The sequence below is a fragment of the Athalia rosae genome, chromosome 1 (assembly GCF_917208135.1).
Source record: "Athalia rosae chromosome 1, iyAthRosa1.1, whole genome shotgun sequence".
NCBI lineage: Eukaryota > Metazoa > Arthropoda > Insecta > Hymenoptera > Athaliidae > Athalia > Athalia rosae.
The window spans coordinates 29,237,705-29,257,728 of record NC_064026.1 but is presented as its reverse complement, the minus strand read 5'-3'; the positions used below and the strand labels follow the sequence as shown (position 1 = coordinate 29,257,728).

Here is a 20,024-nt window from a genome sequence, read left to right as displayed (position 1 = left end):
GAATCGAGTCTACGGCAAAGTCGAACGATTCCTCGAGTGAACGATAATATAGAACAGAGAGAAAGTTGCGACGATTGAAAGCTGATTTGATCCGTGTATCGAAACGGTAAATGATACGAGCCCAACTTGCCGTCTTATAAATGTACGGAGGGTGGTTCTGTACGGAGGACGTCTCGAGGTATAGCTGGGTGCCCCGGTTTGTATTAGTCGGCAATGCATTTCGACGCGATAAAATAAAAGCTCCCTCCGGGGCGAGCGTACAAGAAAATATCGCGGCATAAAACGCCCCTCGTACAGAAGACGGGGGTAGATAATAAACTTGATAAGGGTGTAGAGGTTCCCCACCCCTGTTTCCTCCCTTTCCCCTTTCCCCCTTCTCCGAAAGTCCAACCGTCCCCTTCCCTACGCCGCGAAGTGGGCGCGGCGTAGCGGTTAAGGTCGCCGCCCGATTGGCCGTCGCCGAAGAGCTTTCGTCAAATAAAATCCAATCGTTGAGTAAAGGAATGCGAATCTCCGAGCTTTTTCCGTCCCTCCCCCCCTCTAAGGGGGTGTGCAGTGCCGTTTGATGGGAGTATGATTTTATTACGGCATTACCGAGCAAGCCAAACCCCGAATCGCCCGGCTTACAGTCTGCATTATCTCACCTCGGGGCGGGGGGTTGTGTCGAAGGGGGCGGCGGGGCGACGGGAGGGGGTACCGGGGTACGGGGGTAGCGTCCTACGATTTTGCGGCTTTCGTTCCGGAGTGAGCTACGAGGAGCTCACGTTGTTCAGCCACCCCGTGCTTACGTCAGTCCACATTACGCCGTCGAACATTCACCGCATAACGCACATTCGTGTGCAACGAGAGCCCGTTTCTCCGTTCGTTGATCGTATAATCGCGGTTTTTTTTCTCGTTTTTTTGTTTGTTTTGGAATCAGTGCAAGTGACCGGACAGGCGAGGGATGCGAGTAAACGTGTGGAACGTCGAGTGAGAGTTTAAAAATTGCACGATGCGTGCGTTCGCCGATTATTGGTGATAAATGTACACGAGCGAACGACAAACGGCCCAGTCGAAAATCGAAATCATTTTTAAATTCTTGAGAAAATGATGAATCCAGTTTGTCCCGAATTCCAGTGTGACCGGGTCCAGTGAAGTTGACGAAACTAGAAAGTAAAGAAAACAAAAATAAATAAATAAAGCAACAACCAAAGATCGGTTAAATCGAAAAGGGTGATAATTAGCGCGTGTGATGTTCCCGTCGTCGGCAGCCATGCTGAAGAACTTGCAACAGAGCGCTATGACGACGTCGCCGTTTCTCATGGAAAATTTACTACAGAGTAAAAGTACGGGTGGTGATCTCGCCAGCCTCACTCTGAACCTGGCGAGCTACGTGGCTCGTCAGCGCGAGAGGATGGAATCCGAGAGCATGAGAGTCGAACGGGATCACCTGCAGGATTTCGAGAGGATTCACGGCAGGAGTACGGAAAGGTCGAACGTCGCGGATCCGGACCGTTGCCGGGATCGGGGCCAGTCCCTGAAGGATCAGAGGGTGGACAGGTCGCAGGATACGGAGCAGGAGAGGAGATCCGCCTCGGGTATGGACGTGGACAACGATCACGGTACCGACGGAGGGATCGACAGGTTGAGCAACGTGATGGAGAGGCTCTCCGAGCGATTGGAGAACAGGTCGAATTCCAATCACTCGATGGAGGAGGACCGCGTGTCCGGCGACACGGACGTCAACGGTGTCCAGGAGCGGGAAAGACTGTCGATACAGATGGAGCGTGGCTTCGAGATCGGGAGGAACGTGATGAGGACGTCGGACGAGATGAGGATGCACATCGAGAGGGAGGGCGACAGAATGGAGAGGATCAGCGAGGAGACGACTTGCACGTGCGGGGACGACCGTTGCTCGGGCACGGGTTGCCGTACCATCCAGGAGAAGGAGAAACCGCAACTGAAATTCAGCGTGAACGCGATACTCGGTGGCAATCACGACAGGCGGCCGAATCCCGGTAAATAGATTTCAGGAGAGAGAGAGAGAGAGAAAACACAAAAAAACAAAAAAATCAAAGAAGAATCGCGTGTACGTAAAATGGAAACATCGAGCGGCAAAAAATCGCACTCCGCGAGGTCTCCGTATACCTACCGACGCGACGTTTAGAAATCCGTACAAAGAGGAGCGCGCACAAATCAGTGTCGAGAACAGACTTCTGTCGGCGTGCCCCGAATCCCCCGTCCACACACCCTCAAGACGAATCGCCCCCGTTGCGTACGTTAAATGGGGACGGGAACCACCCGGGTAGAATTCGCGTCAGTTGGTCCGCCACTTATACGATTCGCCTCCGTCCCCCGCCTCGTTGCCTCTCACTGTAAATAAACCGAGAGAAGATAACGCCGAGAATCGAATCGACACAATTTTCTCAACGAACGTCGAACGGGGGCATTATTTTGGCGTTTGGCGATATCGGGAGGAGTATATATATACAGATTTCGCGTTTTGTATAGTTGCTCGCGCATTGTACAACGGAGCTGTAGAATACGTCGGAATATTCGGTATAATTTAACGTCGGTTTATATATATACGTATATATAATATCGGTTGACGAGCGGCGGTGAAATGCACATGGGTGGATTTTATGCATTTGTCGGTTGGCGAATATGAATCGATGGTGCCACGTGCATACGTGTCAACCCCTTCTACCGGAACTCCGCAATCCATCGGCCGGCTCATTATATACGTCGTGTTCAAATGTTGCGAATATTATACGTATCAATGTAGATTTTGGCACGGAAAAGTGGGGGATTAACTACGAAATTGATGGGCACGCGCGCACCCCCACCCCCCCTCCCCCCCCCTGCACTCGGATTAACGAGTCGTAATTATACGGTAGAGCAACGAAACTGCGCGAAAATACCGGAAAAATTAATTTATTTCGTTGCGAAATTTCGCGACGGCGAAGACAACCCCGCGAGGCGATATCCGTTACGCGAGCGATGTGAACGGGGGTACCGCGCGGCGCTCCGCAGTCCATTGAGAATAAAACCTGCAACGGTATCTAGTTAATATAAAGCATCGCCGGGCCTAATCCCAAAGAAAAACCACGAGCGTTAAGCCGCCCCAAAAAAAGGCTACAACTGTAACAACACAGGGCGATCCCGCTGCCGATCGTGCATGGGGTAAAAATTTTGAAGCGCGGTCGACGAATAATTTCTATTCAATGTTTCTGTTGGATCCTAAGCCGCTATTAGTCGGAGCTTGTGGAAGCTAGGCTCTCATTGGCCGGCCGTGAAAACAACGATTAAAGGCGATGAGTATTTTATGGGGTCTTCCGGCACAATGGCATAACTTGTATAGACCATTGTCGGGCATTGTACGCTCGACGCAAAGCAAACCCCTCGACTAAACCCCCATTATTTTATTATTTTCAAACACGTCACTTTTCTACGGACCGCTGGGCGTGGCGGATCGGATAAAAAATATTAAAAAATAGTCTCTGGCCCAACCCCCTTGCCGCGTTATTGTCACGCGGACCTGAGCTGGGGGCCAAGGCAGCAGACGAAACGTGTGTGTGCGGTACGAAACTTTCTCGTGCGGCTAAAAATCCCCGTGTGTTATTTTTATTTATAGACTTCGAAAAAAAAGAGAAGAAAAAATACAATTTCTACCCCGTAATAATAATAATAATTATTATAATAACAATAATAATAAACCAAACTGCTTTTCATCCCTTCGAATCCTCGTTGATGAATATCGCAATTTCGCGTATCGAGAAATAAGTCTCGTTTTCAAAGGGGATCAAATGTTTCCAGGTAAGATCTCGTAGACGACGACGGTAAAACGGAGCGATTAAACGTCCGGATGGTATAAACTGACAAAATCATCGTTCGCATTCCGTATATATACATATATATAAAGCGTGTGCATATTATTGTCGAATTAAGCCCCGTACCGTCTGTTTCGTTTCTATGTGGTATAACAAGGCGAAGGTTCCTCAGACCGAGTTACGGCCTTCCAAGGTATCGGGGAAATTTAATTGCCGTTATAATGCGCCGCTAATTAAATCAAATTCGACTAGGGTACGGAGTACAGGGGTTCCCTACCGAGTCATTGTCTGTTTCGATTGTGCCGTTTAATCGTTTGATTCGAGATGGCTCCGCGATATAGAACATACCGCGCGCTGCACGGCCGAGAATCCGATTCGATCGGAAATCGTTCTCCGTGATCGCGAGTCGCGACGATCGTTCTTCCGGGGAAAACGAGGGTGGCGGCGGTGGTGGTGTACGGTAGGCGCACGTGCGTCGTAAGCGGCTAACTATTTACTTTCGGTAAAGGTGTCGAGGCGTGGAGCTCGCGAGCGTCGGCGGATGTCTGGAGCCGTGAAAAGGGTCCCGACCCGAACCACCGCGGGGGGGGAGTGGGTGGTGGTGGTGGTGTCAGCTTGAATTATACAGCGCGCGAGGCGCGGGTCTACCGCGTCGCAGTTTTCCGCCAAAAATTTCACCGCTCGTAACGCCTCGGGTAATACGTTGGAAATAAATCTTGGGAATCGGGGCTCGCGTTTACCCGGAATATACAAACACGACGGAACGCCCGCGTTGCACGCGTACGACGGAAATGCGTCGCGATAAACCGGCGCGCACCGTTACAAAACCCGTTGCACTTGAAGCGTGGTAAAAATTCGATAACATTTTACGGCGCCGAGCACAAAGCGCGATGGCAGATTGCTAGCTTAACGTTGCGACGCGAATCATTCGAGTCGCGGGGCGTATTGTGTACACGTTTTACAAAGCGGACGTCACCGTCAACGGCAACCGTAAAAAAAAAAAAAAAAAAACGAATATGGAAATGTAACGTTGGAGCTTTTTTTTTTTTTTTCAACAAAAAAAACACGTCGGATAGCTGTGCAACCTGCCGCTTCTCCGATCCGACCTTTGACCCGCCCAGCGCGGCATTTCCGTCCTCGTTATACGCATACACGTTTATTTTTCTATTTTTTCTATTTTTTTTTTTTCCCATATTCTTCGCCTCGGCGGACGCGCCACTTCGCGCACGGGTCGAAACGTAACGCGAGGTCTGATCTCTTCTTCCAGATGCCTTCCAGGGATTGCCGCCCGGAGCGATTCCGGCCTTCCTTCACAACCTACAGAATTCGGCGGGGTATAACATCGCAAAACCGATAGCCAGACCCGCGGCCTATCATCCCCATCATCCCGCCCACCCTGCCCATCATCCGGGCCAACATCAGCTGCCCCCAAACGCCCATCACACGCTGCATCAGTTGCTGGCTTGCAGAGGACCTTACCTAACCGGTAAGGCACTTTCAACGAGTTAATCATTCACGAATCTATAGATACTCGTTGTATTTAACGGAGGTGCAGAAACATATACATACATATATATATACATATCTGTCGGTAAAGGTAAAGTAGTAGACGCAGGGGTTGAAATCAATGGACGCTCTGCGCTTAGTTTCCGTCGATAAAATTCCGTCTCTTTATATTTCGCGACGTCGGATGTCCGTATAAAGTGGCCGGCGTCTGGCACGAGCCGGTACAGAGACACCGCGGTGTATTTTTTATTATGAAATAAACAGCGCGAGGGGCATATCGGGGAAGAGCCTCACGCCTGGTCGATCGACTGCACCAATTAGCTGCTCAGTCGGTTGCGTGGAAAGTAAAAAAAAAAAAAAAAAAAAAAAAAAACAGAAAAAGAGAGACGAAAACGACCGTACAGGAATCCCCAATTGAAATTGAAATGGGTTTGCGGGAAAACCGTACCTACATTCCGCGATACGTGGAAACGTTCGCGTGTGCGTCGATAGCACGTTTATACCTACCTACCTATCTACCCATCATCGCGCAGATTTCCGACAAACTCGCATATATATATATATACATAGGTACGGTGCGTGTCCGACATGAAGTGCATGTTGAAGTGCACCACTGCAATGTTCCGCCTACACCGGCGCCGTGCCGCAGCTAAATGCGAAATTCACGCATGCAACAAGTGCGTGCAGTTGATATTATCAATGACGATATCAGCGGGGTAGATTATATCGTGGGGGGGGAGGACGACGACGACGACGACGACGACGTTGGGGACGGTGGTAATCGACCTGAGAATAGAAAAAAAACAAAATCATTCTGTTTCAGTCGCAACTCCGGGGGCGGGTGGCCATCACCCCGGGGCACCGGGAACCGGCGCCGGGGGTTTTCCAGGGGCGATGCAGGGCACCCTCGGTCTGGCTAGTATGGGCCTCGGCGGCTTGGCAGGAGGTTTTCCATGGGCCAGCAGCGCACGGGGTAAACCGCGTCGCGGCATGATGAGGAGAGCCGTATTTTCCGACTTGCAACGTCGCGGACTCGAGAAGAGGTTCCAGCTGCAGAAGTACATCAGTAAACCGGACCGCAAGAAACTGGCGGAAAAACTCGGCCTCAAGGATTCTCAGGTCAGACTTTCAACCCTTCGGATCGTTGAGATCGCGTCGCTATGTTTCGTTAACGCGTTCGACTCCTCCGAGAAATCGGAGTCTTAGGATAACAACGGTAACGGAGCCGTGCACACTGAAATATAGCTCACTACAGTAGGACGCCTAACGACCTTATTAGGGCACTAATTGTCTGGTTAACGAAGTGCGAGCTAAACTCCGCTCAACTCCATTCAACGGATTGACGGAGACTAATGCCGCTACCTCTCCTCTCCTCTCCTCTCTTCTCCGCTCGATCCGCGATTCGGAAACCTGTAGGCTCGTACGTGTGTGTACGCGCCGTATAACGAACACACGTATATAACAGCTTCTCCCGTAGGAATTCGCGCAGCCGAAGTGTCCCGCGTGCGGGTCGTCGTTGGTACCGTTAACTACGTACGCGAACGTAGGTGTTCGCAGTTTCCACAGTAGCGAGGGTAGGTGAACCACCCCGGGGTCGGGCTTAATCGAGGTACGCGTCGATTCGTTAGTTGGGCTGGAAACGAAAATCCGTATCGCCGCTAACGCGCCATGCGATGCAATGCGCGGTGCTCGGTGTTTCATCGGATATTTTCACGGGGACGAAATCTCGTTCCATTCCATATCGAATCGCGGGAAGGATCGGAGGGAGCGAAAAGAAGGTCGTTCGAGCATTTTTCTGCACTCGAATTCCTCGACGCGGAAGGAAAGAAGCTTATCGGGGTATGAGGTGGACGAAAGCTCTAATAGATTCGTAGCACCGCGAGATATCGGGCAACCGCTAAATCTGAGGGATAGAGTGTGTAAGGCGGAGGAGCGAAGGGGAACAGAGGAGGAGGAGGAGGAGGAGAAGGGTGGAGGGTGCGAAAATGAGAGAGGGGTACGGTGGCTGGAGATATCCTCATGTATAATTCACACCTCGAGCGCCATGCCTTTGCCGCCATTGGTCGCGGCGTACTCGACGGCATTCCGTCGTTGCTTTTATGCGAGAGAAAACGCAAGCTCGGGTTCGCTCCAACGACGGGAATACCCGCTTTACCGTCTTCTTATACACATGTGTGTGTGTACGGCGGAAAACTGGGACTCTCGAAATTGATAACCATACCTCGCGTGGACGACCGTCGACCGCGCGTATTCTGCATTCAGTTTTTTTGCGCAGACCGTCCAATCGCGTTTGAGGGGTGTATTTTGGAAAAAACTATACGAATCGCGGGGCGTCATCTGGGGGTTTAATTCGCGTGAATTTATTGCTGGATACACTTATCCCGGAGCATGAGGTACGCGCGAAGAGGTGTACATATTTCATATTCGATCGCTCGTTCGCTCGGCGAATCTAGCTTCTGATTTAATTAAGGAATCCTGTTCGACACCGCGGTACGATGGTTATAATAACAATGATCGTATACGATGACGGTTCAAATAATAATAAGAGCAACATTAATAATGATAATTTTCGTAATAATGAATGGGGGGGGGGGGCCCTCTCGGTAGTTTGTGTACTTTGCGGACGATGCAAGGTGGCGCATGCCTCGGCTTTGAGCTTCACGGTTTACGGGTTACCCGAGGGGGGATCGCACGCGGAGGGATGTTTTCGGCTCGGGCGAAGACGCCGGTGCGGAGGAGGCGGCGGCTAAGTAAAGTAATTAGTGCGACGGTGGTTGTGGACCCATCCTCAATCCGGTACACCTCCTCTCATCTCGACGTCACTTATTCCGCTCTACCCTCGTAAACCGCGAGAGAAGATTTATTATTAAAATACACCACCCACCCCCAACCCACCCCCCGCCCTGGATCCAAACTTTTCATGGTATTACCAAATCGTATAGAATCCCGTCGATCGGCGATGCGTACGATTCTATTCAAACTACTCGACTGGTACAATTGATAACCGCGAAAATATTCGCGAATTATATATATATTTTTTTCTTCTTTTTTTTTTTTTTTTTGCAGAGATTGCGAGATGATTAATTCAATTATGTGACGCGTACCGCGGCTATATACATACATACACGTTGGCTATGTACATTGAGGTACGGTGAATTAGTTGGCTCGTGAATTCGAATTATGAATTATTATTCGTCGCCGGGAAGGTCCGGGTGCAGGTCGTCTAGTTGAATACCGAAGTTAATTGAAGAGTCCTAAGGCTTCTTGAAAGCGAATGAAAAATTATAAAGCCTCGGGGCTCGTTATCTTTTTAATAATCCGAGTCGACAGTCGCCCGCAGCCACCCTTATTCGGCTCCGTTGAATCTTCAGGGGAAATGGCAGGTTGTCAAGATCACGCCGGTGTCTTAATTTTTTTAATCCCAGCAGCCGCTCGCTCCGCCCAAAATTAAATCCAGGAGGCTCGAGTGCTTTGGATTATATTTTGCTTCTCTTTCGGCACCACTTTCCAAATTTCCCCCGTGTAATATACGTACCTACTTCTTTACTCGATCCTCGAGATACCCGCCCCTCGTCCAATCGGATCGCTCGGTGATTAAATCTTCCCACGCCGGAAAATTTGCGAAAACGAGAAAAAAAAAAACAAAAAAATATTTCTCAAAATCCCGCAACGATCTCGCGGGACGCGCGAAGTTCAAGTTTTACGGCAAAAAGTGGTGTTCAGAAATCACTCGGGGTTTCGAGGTCCTAAATTTTTTTCTCTTCTCTTCTTTCCAACAATGAGCCGGTTCCAGCTGTTTCCCGGCTCAATCTTTTAATTTCATTATCTCGAGAGCGGTTTTTTCCTCCTCCTACCTTCCTCCCTTCGTTCTTCCCCGAACTGAGGTGGCGCATCTCGGATATTCGAGGGATTAGAAGGGGTTGCGGTAATAATAGATCGCGTGCAGGCGTGTCGCTGACAACCCACTTAAGGGACAAAAGTACAAAGTTAATAGAAAGTTCTGCCATTTAAATGTCCTCGAACCTTTTGCAGCGAGAAACTCTGCATCTTTTGTCGCGAAGGCAACGTACGTTCGTGCCTGAGCCCTGTACACCTGTACACACCGAAGGGTTAGAATCCGAGTACTTCGAGAAGCTTCGCGGAAATTTTGTACCGAACTTTCGAAGTCACTTCGGAAGGAACGGTGGAAAAAATATATAATATCCTTTCAGCGTGTTTCACGGTAACTAAAACAAACGGATATATCGAGTTGCGTCCTTCGGACGAGGGTTTCGGTAAATTTGTGGCGGAACGCTTCGAGGAGTCGCGAATCCTGTGGGATCTGTGCAAACACAGATTGCGCGTTCCCAGGATCGAAAATCTGACGGATCGCCCATTAAGTTGGCCGGCTCTCGGAGCGATATAGAGTTTCCCGGATTCCATCAGTCAACTCAATTTGTTCCCATTAGTCGTAGGGACCTCGGTTTCGCCCGGAAGGGGGTTTTCCTTTCCCGTTTTATTTCTATCGGCGACGTGAGAATAACGAAGAATTATTATGTTACGCCCCGGAGTCCAGTCCTCCTCCTTCTCCTCCGAGGAGAGTCCGGAGGGCCAAAAATTTTCCGAGACTCGAAAAAATTCGAAGGAACGAAAAAAGGGGGAAAAAAATTTAGATCGCGATCCCAAGCGGCGTTGATATTAAAAAGCGAAGGATGCCTCTTACGCGGGGAATAACATGAATTTAACGGCGTGCAATATCTTCCGAGTTTAAGCCTCGGCCGTTCATGCATTATGGATTTAACTTTGCGATACGCCGCCGTTCTTGGAGGCGTCCGCTAAGAAACCATGAATATACAATACCTACGTACACTCGCGTACGTACATGAAACCCGCGCGCGTTTCTACACACACGTGTACAGATTCCTCCTCGGTGGATAAACTTTAATAATCCCCCCCACCCACCCCCCTCCCTCCGCGCCCCGCAAGATGTATTAATCTTTTCCATTGCCGAGCGGACAGATGCTGCCAACTATCCCATTAGGCCTAGGAGCGGAGCGACTGATCACCCGTACGCGACCAACATCCCTTTTTTCTTCTAATATTGTTTCGTTACGCGCTTCCCGAAAAAAAGCGAAATATTTTTCGCGATTAACATCCCGCTTATTTTTTTTTTTTTTATTTTTTCTTCTTCTATCAAGAGGGATATATATTTCCCCAACCCCCACCCCCACCCTCCTACGTACCCGTAATCCACTTCTCGGCGATGTTCATGCAGTTATCGGGGGTTGCGCGGGGGTTAGGGGGAGGGGGGATGGCGGTTGGTTCGGAGTCGCTTTTCGTGATGAAAATGTCAATACCTTCTTCTGCGATTTCATCGAGTAGCGAACACGCCCGGCGATGTGCGGGTATGCGAGAGGAGCGTGTAATACGTACGGCGGTAGATGTACGTACGCCCGTGAATGGGGCAGCGCAACCATTTCACGTGCCTCGCATGTATATATACATATACATCCAAGGCAACATCGCACGCACACCAGCGGACAGGTCCGCACGGATATTATAATAATAATAAATGGGGAGAGGCCCCTTTTCCGTATTAACATGTGAATTCTGAATTCCTTCCATACATCAAACACCCCCTCACCACCCACCCCTCACCGGCCCCTCACCGTCCCTCATCCCTCCCCCCCCCCCCCCGCATCGCACGCACCCACACGGGGGTTGGTCGGAGTTTTTACGTTTGATCCCTCCCTCCGTCTTCTGTTCCTCTTCCTCTCTCGCCTTCCTCCCGGTCGTTCGTCCCTCTCCGATGGGCTCCTCTACGGCTCCGGTAACTTCCGTCGAGGGGGTAGTTCTGAAGCCGACGTCATAATCGATCGTCTTTTATTAAACTACACCAGATGGCGCCGCCACCGACGCGACCGTCAAGGGGATGGGGACCGGGGACGGGGATGAAGATGGGGATGGGGATGGAGATGGGGAAGAGAGAGCGAGCGAGAGAGTAAAGAGTCAGGGGAGTTAAACGGAGCCTGCCTGCGGGAATATCGTGAGCGTAGAGAGAGAGAGAGAGGGAGAGAGAGGGAGAGAGAGAGGAACGAGAGTCGAGGCTGTAGCCAATCGTTTAACGATTACCCGCTCACTCACTCTATAAGGGATTCCAGGTGTTATTATGATTATTATTATACCTAATACCCGTACCTTATAGTCTTTAAGGGAAATAAGGGGCGCCCTTACCTCCCTTATATCAAAAATATCGCCACCCCCCTCCCCCCCCGCGCCCGAGGTCTGAGCTACGGTCGAATACCTCCGATCATGAAAACTTTATCGCTGCTTAAACCCGTATTACTTGCTGGATATTCCGTAGGCGAGAGGCGCGTCTGGTTTCTCTCCCTCCCTCCCCCTCTCTTCTTCGAAGGAATCGCGATATTATTTTTTCAAATTTCACAAAGACGTGCCAAACTTTAGGGAACTCAGCGATATGCGGTCGGAGTCTTATTTTCAAAGGATATCGAACGTGATTGAAACGAATACTTTGCTTTCGCGGGATACAAGCCCTCCTTCAGCGGAGGAAGAAGAAGTGCCGCAGAAGGCGCCGGTTCTTCTCTCCTCCCCTTGTCATAATTCCCTCGAAACAGTGACAGCCTTTGACACTCGACGTTAATCAACCGTCGCCCGGATTAAATCCCGCCGTCCTCGTTCCATAAATCGCGACGGGGACGGCTGACCATCGAGCCCTTATTGGCTTTTGTCGTTCTTCTACTCGCACGACCCTCCCAGAGCTTGTCGCGAGTCTCCGGAGGCGGCGAACAAAAGCCAGCGAGGAGGAGGAGGACACCGCCGTCTCGCGTGGAAAACGCGGATCCGGCTTCCTTCGACTCGGAATGTATAAAATTTTGCAAGTACGTTCGTTCTCGGGGCGAAGTCGGATCGCGCAGTAGCTGCGGCAGACAGGCGCAGCCGACGCTGTCGCGATCCAAGCTCGCCGAGAAGCTTGATCCGGGTCGGTCGCGGGGTCCCGCGGGGTTTCGCGAGGGGGTTCCCCTGCTTTCCGTAAATACAACAAACGTAGGGATGGCATGGGCCTACAACCTCCCGACGTTCCGCAACAGTTCGGCAGAGTCCCTCAGCCGTCGCTTTACGGCTACAGCCCCCGTACGTTCCCTGCCTGCCTGCCCGCCTGCCCGCCTGCCTGCCTGCCTGCCTGCTACTGACGGGACAATCAATCACTGCCGTTTCAGTAGACACAAAAAGAAGCGAAGGAACTTAAAATAAGGTCCCGTTCACACGGAATTACCCCGAACCTCTACGTTACTCTCCTCCGTAGTGTTGGTGGCCGCGTTCTATGGATATTTGTGCTGGATACGTCTGAATTCAAAAAACACGTAGGGTACCTTCGGGTTTCAATAACGCGGCGGAAAAATGGGCGGAGATACGCGCGGGACGTATGCAAGGGACGGGGAGGAAGATCAGGTTCCGGTAATCCGAGGGAATCCGAGATATCGCGCGGTGAATTATATTCCCATACTTATTTCCGCGAGGGTTTATTCCGCCAAGGAAAAACAATTAGGCGAGAAGGTGAAACGAATATTACACGGTTCCGTGAACGGTAGAGAGGCCGCGTAAACGCGTGCCAGCCGTGTAAGTATATATATAAGTCGACGTCGGTGTCTGGTGCGAACAACCAATTACCTGAGGCGTTTTCAGGCGCGGTGTGAACGCCACGATGAAACGCCGGCGGGAGGGTTGTGACATCGCACCTCCGCGTAATCGTAGGAACCGGCGAGACGTGTCCCTGCGGAGGATACAAAACGGGGAGGGCGGCACGATGTCAACCGCATTCGCTTCAGCGCGACAATGTTTGCTCGATTCGAGTTTTTGGAGTCGCGCGCGTACACACGTTGTGCGGTATGTGAGCGAAAATTGCTGGTACAAAACGGCTGTTCGGACTGCGGATCGAAATTAATCAGCGCGTATCGGGTGGCGAAAGAATTTTTCAGCGTAATTAGACGAGGACGTAAGGTGGTGTAGTTTTCGCCCGTGTACACCTCCTGTGCGTCCTCTGTGTAACACGCGGGAATCAGCATATGTGTACATCGAGGGGTTGCGAGAAGCGTGCATTTGACGTTTGCCCGTTCACTGGCTTCTCGTAACGTACACCACGTATAGAGGTATACGTGTAACGTTCGCCTCTCCACGGTCTTTAGCGTTTGAAATAAGGGTGGTTAGCTCGGACAGAGACTGCGTAGCGCACCCACCGATTAGGGGTAGTTTGCCGTTCACGAATCGGGGAAGAATAAGGGAGAGAAAAAGTAACCGAAGTTAGAGAGAGAGAGAGAGAGGGAGAGAGATGTAGGGAGGGAGGGACGTTTAGGGGTAGAGAGAAACGTCTGTGGAATAGACATCTAATTGGATACGAGGGTGGATGATACGGCGATGGTGGTTCCACGCTCCGGATGGGGAAAACATACGTTCGATGAAATCGGATCTCTGCGGGGACCGTTTAACTCCATTTACACCCGGAGATTTGTTCCGTTTTGCCCGGAGATTTGTTAGTCCGGGCGAAGGGGATCGTCCCGACGGGGATCGCTTGAAACAATCGCGGATTCGCTGTACCGGAACGTAGAAATTTGGGGATTTTGCCGAGTATACATGGAAATGTATCGTAATTTTTCACACGTATTCCTCTTCTCGTTACAGGTGAAAATCTGGTTCCAGAATCGCCGCATGAAATGGAGGAACAGCAAGGAACGCGAACTTTTGGCAGCCGGAGGTTCCCGCGAACAGACCTTACCTAACAAGAACAACCCCAATCCGGACTTGAGCGATGCCGATGGCGACAGGCCGAGGCTTGACCTGAGCGACGCGAGTCCTCTCACGAGTCCCCAGAGGCCGGACGATCACACGGACAACGAGGACGACGAGGAGATCAACGTCACGTGATAAGATCTCCTCGATTTTTCGAAAGCGTCTTTATTTGAACGGGGGAAACGATTAAAACGACGCGCGAATGAAGTGCGTTCCCCCGCACTTTTTATCCCCTCGAAATCCCCCGCTGTTGCGGCGAACGGTTTTTAACAAAAGTCTATTCGAAAAGTGAAAGAGATTGAACAAATGAAACACCAAAGTGAAAAAGTATTCCTATAATTAAATTTATGAAGATAAAGAAGAAGAAAATAAATGGAAAAAAAAAAACCAAAACGATGTATTATATTGTAATTAGCACTGAATGTATTATCTCACTAAAGGTCTTCTAAATTATATCGTAAGAAACGTAACTATGTAAATTTAGCATTAACGATGTCTAAGATAAAAATTATGACAAATAACAATGAATCAACAACCAAATGTAAAACTATTACTCGTGATATATTATAATAATTCCATGTAATATAACGAAATAAAAATATATCTACCGAACACGAGGTCACCTGCCGATCGCCGTTGCCGATTGAAATTCGTTCCTCACCTTTCTGGGGCAAAATCCAAAGAAATCCGTCTAAAAAACGGACGATAGAGTCGATCGCTTCCCGAATCAGAAGGAAATCGTATTCCGAAAATTCCATTCGTCGCACCGAGCGGACCGGCTGCCCCCGAATCGACTCGGGGTAAATTTCCAATGGGGGATGATTCGCCCCCGGCAATTTACCGACGGTTCAGACTTTTACCGACGCGGTTTCACCGGTAGGCGATACGCGCGGAACCCGAAAACTACCCCGGTGGATGCGAGGTCTGAATATCCGGTGGGGATAATTCTTCCGTCGCGATTCAACGACCGACAGTTGACGACGTTCTTTTCCATCTCCGGATTCGAACCCGAATCGAATGACTGACGCTCGGTGAAAGCATTCGTCGGCGATGCTCGCACGATACGAGGCGTGCTCGAAAAAAATTGGCAATGACCTTCTCTCGGTTCGCAAGAACGAGTGAAATAAAATTCCGATACATCGGCTGAACCAGTTTGGGATGCTGCCGTTTTGCACCGACAACTTGAGCACCGAATCGGAGTTAATCGAAACAACATCCGTCGCACGAAATCGTTTCGACATTCGAATGAATATTTAAATTTGTTTTTTCTTTTTTTTTTACTATTTTGTACAAACGCTGATATTCTTTACAATAAATATTACACTATACAGTACGATTGAGTGAAGATAATTACAAGTATACATGACTAAAATACCTACATTGGAAGGGTGCGATCAAACCTTTTGCGTACTCGCCGGTTGATCTTTGTAAAGTTTTTGCAATTCGGCGGCTTTTTCTTCGGTCATCGCGTTCGATCCCGACGACAATCTGGACACGGACAATCGGCTCGCGTCCAAACGAGGCAAGATCGTTTGGATCGGAAGATTTTCCTCGACCGGCTGTCGGTCCGGAGGTTCCACCATACCTTTACTCCACTTTTTCAACCAGTCGCTGCCCCCCGACTGAAGAAAGAAATGATTCGAATCGTTCGGAAAACTAATCGCTACCGCGAGTGATTTTACCGGACATCGAGCGTCTTTGAAAAATTCGTCGTCCTTACCGCGATTCCTTCGCTCTGGTTATCCTGAGCTTGTAGTTTCTTCAGTTTGTCCTGCAGCCTCTTCTCTTCTTCGATTTCCTTCTGTATTCTCAACTGCATCTGGTACTTGGCCACGGACTGTGCCCACGGACCGAAATCCCCTTTCATCGCCGATTCCAAAGTCGCCTGCGTTAGAAATCGTCGGATGACTCGAGTTAATTACGCAAAAGCGAACACCGCGTAACTTCTATGACCGTCGAGATCGTCGTAAAAGTGGAAAGCATTGTGAAATAAAAAAAAAAAGGGAGTCGATGAAAAAAACCCATCGACGTGTGCCAATCGCGGTCATTCCGTAACCATGAGAGTTTGCACAACGTTGTCAAAACGGAAAAAAAAAAAAAAAAAAAAAAAAAACAGGAAAACTTATACGAGGGATCAGAATCCACACGGTGCGAATATGTCCGCACGGCCATGTCTGAAAATAAATCGAAATGGTAGGAAGAAAAAATAAATCACCTGTCGCCTTCTCTTTGAGTCCGTGTTGCCGATCGGCTGAGTTTCCCGTTGCGGACCCAATTCGACCAGAATTTGGAAATCGGCGTGTTCTCCGAGTCTAAAACCAACTCCGAGTCGAGAATCCGTTCCTAAATTGCGAGAGAGGAATTCACGTGTATACATTAAAATCAGAGGATTTCGGCGCCGATAGATGAGTCATCTCGACACTTGAATTTTGGAACATTTGGGAAAACCAACCGGCGAGCGAACTTTACGGAATAAATGGAAATAGTGTCACTCGGTGTTTCAATGAGCGGTTTATTATATTTGTAAAAATTTAACGTCGACGACGCGTGTTCGTTACATTATCGTTACGACGTTGAATTTGAGCGGCAAACGCGACGCAGTAGTCCGACCGCCGGTCTAAGTTTCTCGTCACGTTGCAACGTTCGTGAAGAGCGAAAGTTATTGAGCAACGCGACGTTCTCAGATACACCGCTCTATCATTACTCTGTATAATTTCACAGTAGACAATCGACCTATTCGAATTAGACTCGCTCCGGCTACGGAGGTGTATGCTCACCTTTTTTTATCGGCGGTATATTGGAGTAGATGAGCGACAGTATCGTCGGCAGTTCCTCCGGTACGATCAGACTGGTCACGCCTTGAACAAATGTACAATCCTCATTTAAAAAAAAAAGAAACTGGAAAACTTGACGTTATCCGGTTCGTTCGTCTCTCAGATTCTTTCGGGAGTCGGTGTTTCTCGCTCAACGATAATCGAGCGTGGAGACAGAAATTTTTTGGGACGAGCCTCCGCGCTCGGAGCGAATGAGTCACGAGGCGGATAACGAGATGCGTGAATTTCGACGGAGTAGAACCTGGTAGCGAAGTGTTTAACAAATGGGATTCACTCGAACGGTGTCGCCCACGACGATTTCCGTTGATTTCACCGACACGCGCGTCCGCGTCGCGAACGGCGTGAAAACTACAGGAGAAATCGATTTGCATAGAGTATTTGAAAAATCGAGTGCCACTTACATCCGCAAACGAAGAGAACGCAAACGGCGTACTTGAAGGGGACAGTGCTCCGCATTTTCGATTACAGTATGTTTCTATCCAGACTCGGTAATCTCGATATTCACGTCCCGCAAAAATGCATCTTTCTCGAACACGTCGGCTCAATCCTCTGAACGACGACGACGACGAAAGGCGAGGAAGAGGAACGTGTACAGCGGGAATCGCACTTCTGGCGCGGTGTCAGATCGGAACACACGACAGCCGTATCGGGAAACGCATCAGCTGCCAACTGCGCGCACCATCACTGAAACCCCGACGTACCTGAGGAATCGCGGTGTTCCAGGTGACTTTTTTACTTCCGAACAACTTTGAACGACTCGCCGGTTCTCGACGTACTGACGCCAACCGGGATTTCAAGTTTTCGTGTTCGGCGTACAGAACTACGAACCGAAGTCCGATGTGAAAGGAGTCGCCTTGCTCGAGGGGAGAGGAAGCGGAGGTTCGGGGGTATCGAGGTCACACGCAGAAGAGTGACTCTCTCCGCTTCCCCCTACCAATGTTACTCCGTAATACAAAACCGAAGGAATACCCGGTTAACTAACTATAACATTAACATCTAGCATCGCGCGGATGGGCCTCGCCGGTTAAATGTGACGGGCGTCGCGTCGTCACGGAGCACCCGGTCTCCCCTGCTACGGACTACGATGAAAACAGAAGTGGGCTTCCGATGGCCACCGAACGACCTTGCGCCACTAATCTTTGTACCTACATCGCGTAGTCGCACACGTGTGTGTGTGTGTGTGCCACTGATCTTACGCACGCACACGTAGGTAAGGCTCCAGTTTTTCTTCTGATCTGAGTTACGTCTCCGGTGATCTACCGAAATTTTTAGACTCGGTTGCAGCGTCCTTGAAACGAACGAGGTGTCCTAGAATGCGGAGAGTTTCCGTTCGATGGGATACAACTGGACGGGGTTTCGGGACTTTTCTTTCATTAATTTTCACCCGGTTGTAACGAGGAGAGACCGGTGAAGTATACGACGATTCGGTATTCGGAAGAGAGAAATCTCGTTGAAACGTAACGACGAAGTGGAAGGATGTTTTGGAATCGGATGGTGCACGAAAGTGAAACACGCGACACCGATCGGATTCACTCGAAGCGAAAGCGAAACCCCGTACTCGCCGTTCATTGTTGAAAATTCACGACATTCGGATCATGTGGGTTCTTCGTTTCGTCCGTTGCGCGACACGCTGGATCTACGGAAGCCAATATCACGCACCGTTACGTATACCGTCCTCTTCGGGTAGGCGTGATTCGTAGAAATGGAAAATAATTGATAAATCACCGCGGCCAAGTGGTTCGTACGGAAGAAGCTAGTCATTTTCTGAACCAACGAAACGGAGAAAGGAGTTAACGATTTTATAACAAAACGCTTTTAAGCGTGGCTCTTCTAATGACAGTTATTTCCCGTCAACTTCCTTGTTATTTTTTTCTTCACTTCCTTTTTTCAGCTCATACTGCGAGACAGAAGAAACCGCAACAGACTAACTATAGTATCTAATCATCAGACTCCTGCTGTACACACTGATCGTCGAACGAGGAAGTGCAGGCAATAAACTTTAGATTCCGTACTTGAAACAATCACGAATCATTTGGTTCCAGATGGATCAACACTCGTATCGACTGTGTGAGCTCTATTTTCGCAGAGGATGAGCAAAAAATAAAATTCGCGAATCTCTAGGACGCAGTCGTACGAAAATGAGAATCAGTCGTGCTTTCTCGTGGTTCTTTTCACCGTCTCGTCCGGGAAACGCGTGTTTAGAAATCGATTTTGAAATGTGAGAATCACAATCCGATGGAGCGATTCGTACTCGATATCCTACACCAGGTGGATGGAACAATCGTGTTTATTAATTATGCGACGCGCAAACATCGGAGTTTGCATTAAGACAGTAAAACAATTAATACAGACGTCCGATGTCTACGGCAACCTTCGGTAGCGTATAATGGCGTCTCGTTAGTAGCGTGTACAAATTATAAAACGTACACGATTACCTTCACCTCCTCGTGTTTTCTATAGGATTTTTTTCTTTTTTTTTTCTTTCTTTTCGTTCATTTATTATTATACACCTTTTTACCTCCGTGCCGCACGTTTTACGGTTTTTAGGTCGTTGAGTTCACGCCTATTGAGTAACACCTATGGAGCCGGGGGTCTAGAAGAGGAACACGTCGAGCGAAGCTTGGTGCTGAACAAAAAGAAAAAATTCATTACGACAAACATCGCTCATGGAAACGATGATTTTTTTCCAAAGATCCATCGACAAAACAAATAACCAGGCTCAACGATCTATCAGCTGCGTTTACTGGAACAACACGATACCTATATCATACCACCCGGCAAAGTACAACTTGCGGAGCGAGTTTTTTAGCCATCCAAAAATTTCCATATCGATCTATTTCGGTATAATCAGATACTGAAAGATCCTCCCAGGCACATATCAGACGGATGCGAAGGCTTCGTACCATTCAGGTACGTGTAGGTGCTAACCGTACCGAGTCCGAAGTATGACGACTCGACGTACAATTTCGGTTACGTAAGTTTCGCCGGCGATGTAACCGTGACCATCCGAAGATCCTGGTGACCGTTTCGGTGCATCGTGTCGTGTGGTAAACTCTTACGATCGCCGACTGTTCGTAGTCGCGAACAAAAT

At 49.3% G+C, this 20,024-nt stretch overlaps 2 protein-coding genes across 2 annotated transcripts; one reads left to right on the top strand and one right to left on the bottom strand.

Annotated features, from left to right (window-relative positions):
• Positions 1-377: 377 nt before the first annotated feature.
• On the top strand, positions 378-14,701 carry LOC105683696. Its single transcript, XM_012396464.2, has 4 exons — positions 378-1,997; positions 5,077-5,295; positions 6,139-6,434; positions 13,992-14,701. Exons 1-4 carry the CDS (start codon positions 1,232-1,234, stop codon positions 14,232-14,234), a joined length of 1,524 nt encoding a protein of 507 aa, XP_012251887.2. The 5' UTR covers positions 378-1,231; the 3' UTR covers positions 14,235-14,701.
• A 656-nt stretch (positions 14,702-15,357) lies between these two features.
• On the bottom strand, positions 15,358-17,793 carry LOC105683690. Its single transcript, XM_012396457.3, has 5 exons — positions 17,335-17,793; positions 16,877-16,957; positions 16,315-16,442; positions 15,820-15,984; positions 15,358-15,721 (listed from the first exon to the last, which is right to left on the bottom strand). Exons 1-5 carry the CDS (start codon positions 17,387-17,389, stop codon positions 15,494-15,496), a joined length of 657 nt encoding a protein of 218 aa, XP_012251880.2. The 5' UTR covers positions 17,390-17,793; the 3' UTR covers positions 15,358-15,493.
• Between the last annotated feature and the right edge of the window lie 2,231 nt (positions 17,794-20,024).

Excerpts from the sequence above, each read along its gene's own strand:
- LOC105683696 (XM_012396464.2), top strand. The coding sequence starts at position 1,232 with ATGTTCCCGTCGTCGGCAGCCATGCTGAAGAACTTGCAACAGAGCGCT. Across the intron at positions 1,998-5,076 it reads CGACAGGCGGCCGAATCCCG|ATGCCTTCCAGGGATTGCCG; the intron begins GTAAATAGATTT and ends CTCTTCTTCCAG. Across the intron at positions 5,296-6,138 it reads CAGAGGACCTTACCTAACCG|TCGCAACTCCGGGGGCGGGT; the intron begins GTAAGGCACTTT and ends ATTCTGTTTCAG.
- LOC105683690 (XM_012396457.3), bottom strand. The coding sequence starts at position 17,389 with ATGCGGAGCACTGTCCCCTTCAAGTACGCCGTTTGCGTTCTCTTCGTT. Across the intron at positions 16,958-17,334 it reads CGTTCTCTTCGTTTGCGGAT|GCGTGACCAGTCTGATCGTA; the intron begins GTAAGTGGCACT and ends CATTTGTTCAAG. Across the intron at positions 16,443-16,876 it reads TATACCGCCGATAAAAAAAG|GAACGGATTCTCGACTCGGA; the intron begins GTGAGCATACAC and ends CTCGCAATTTAG.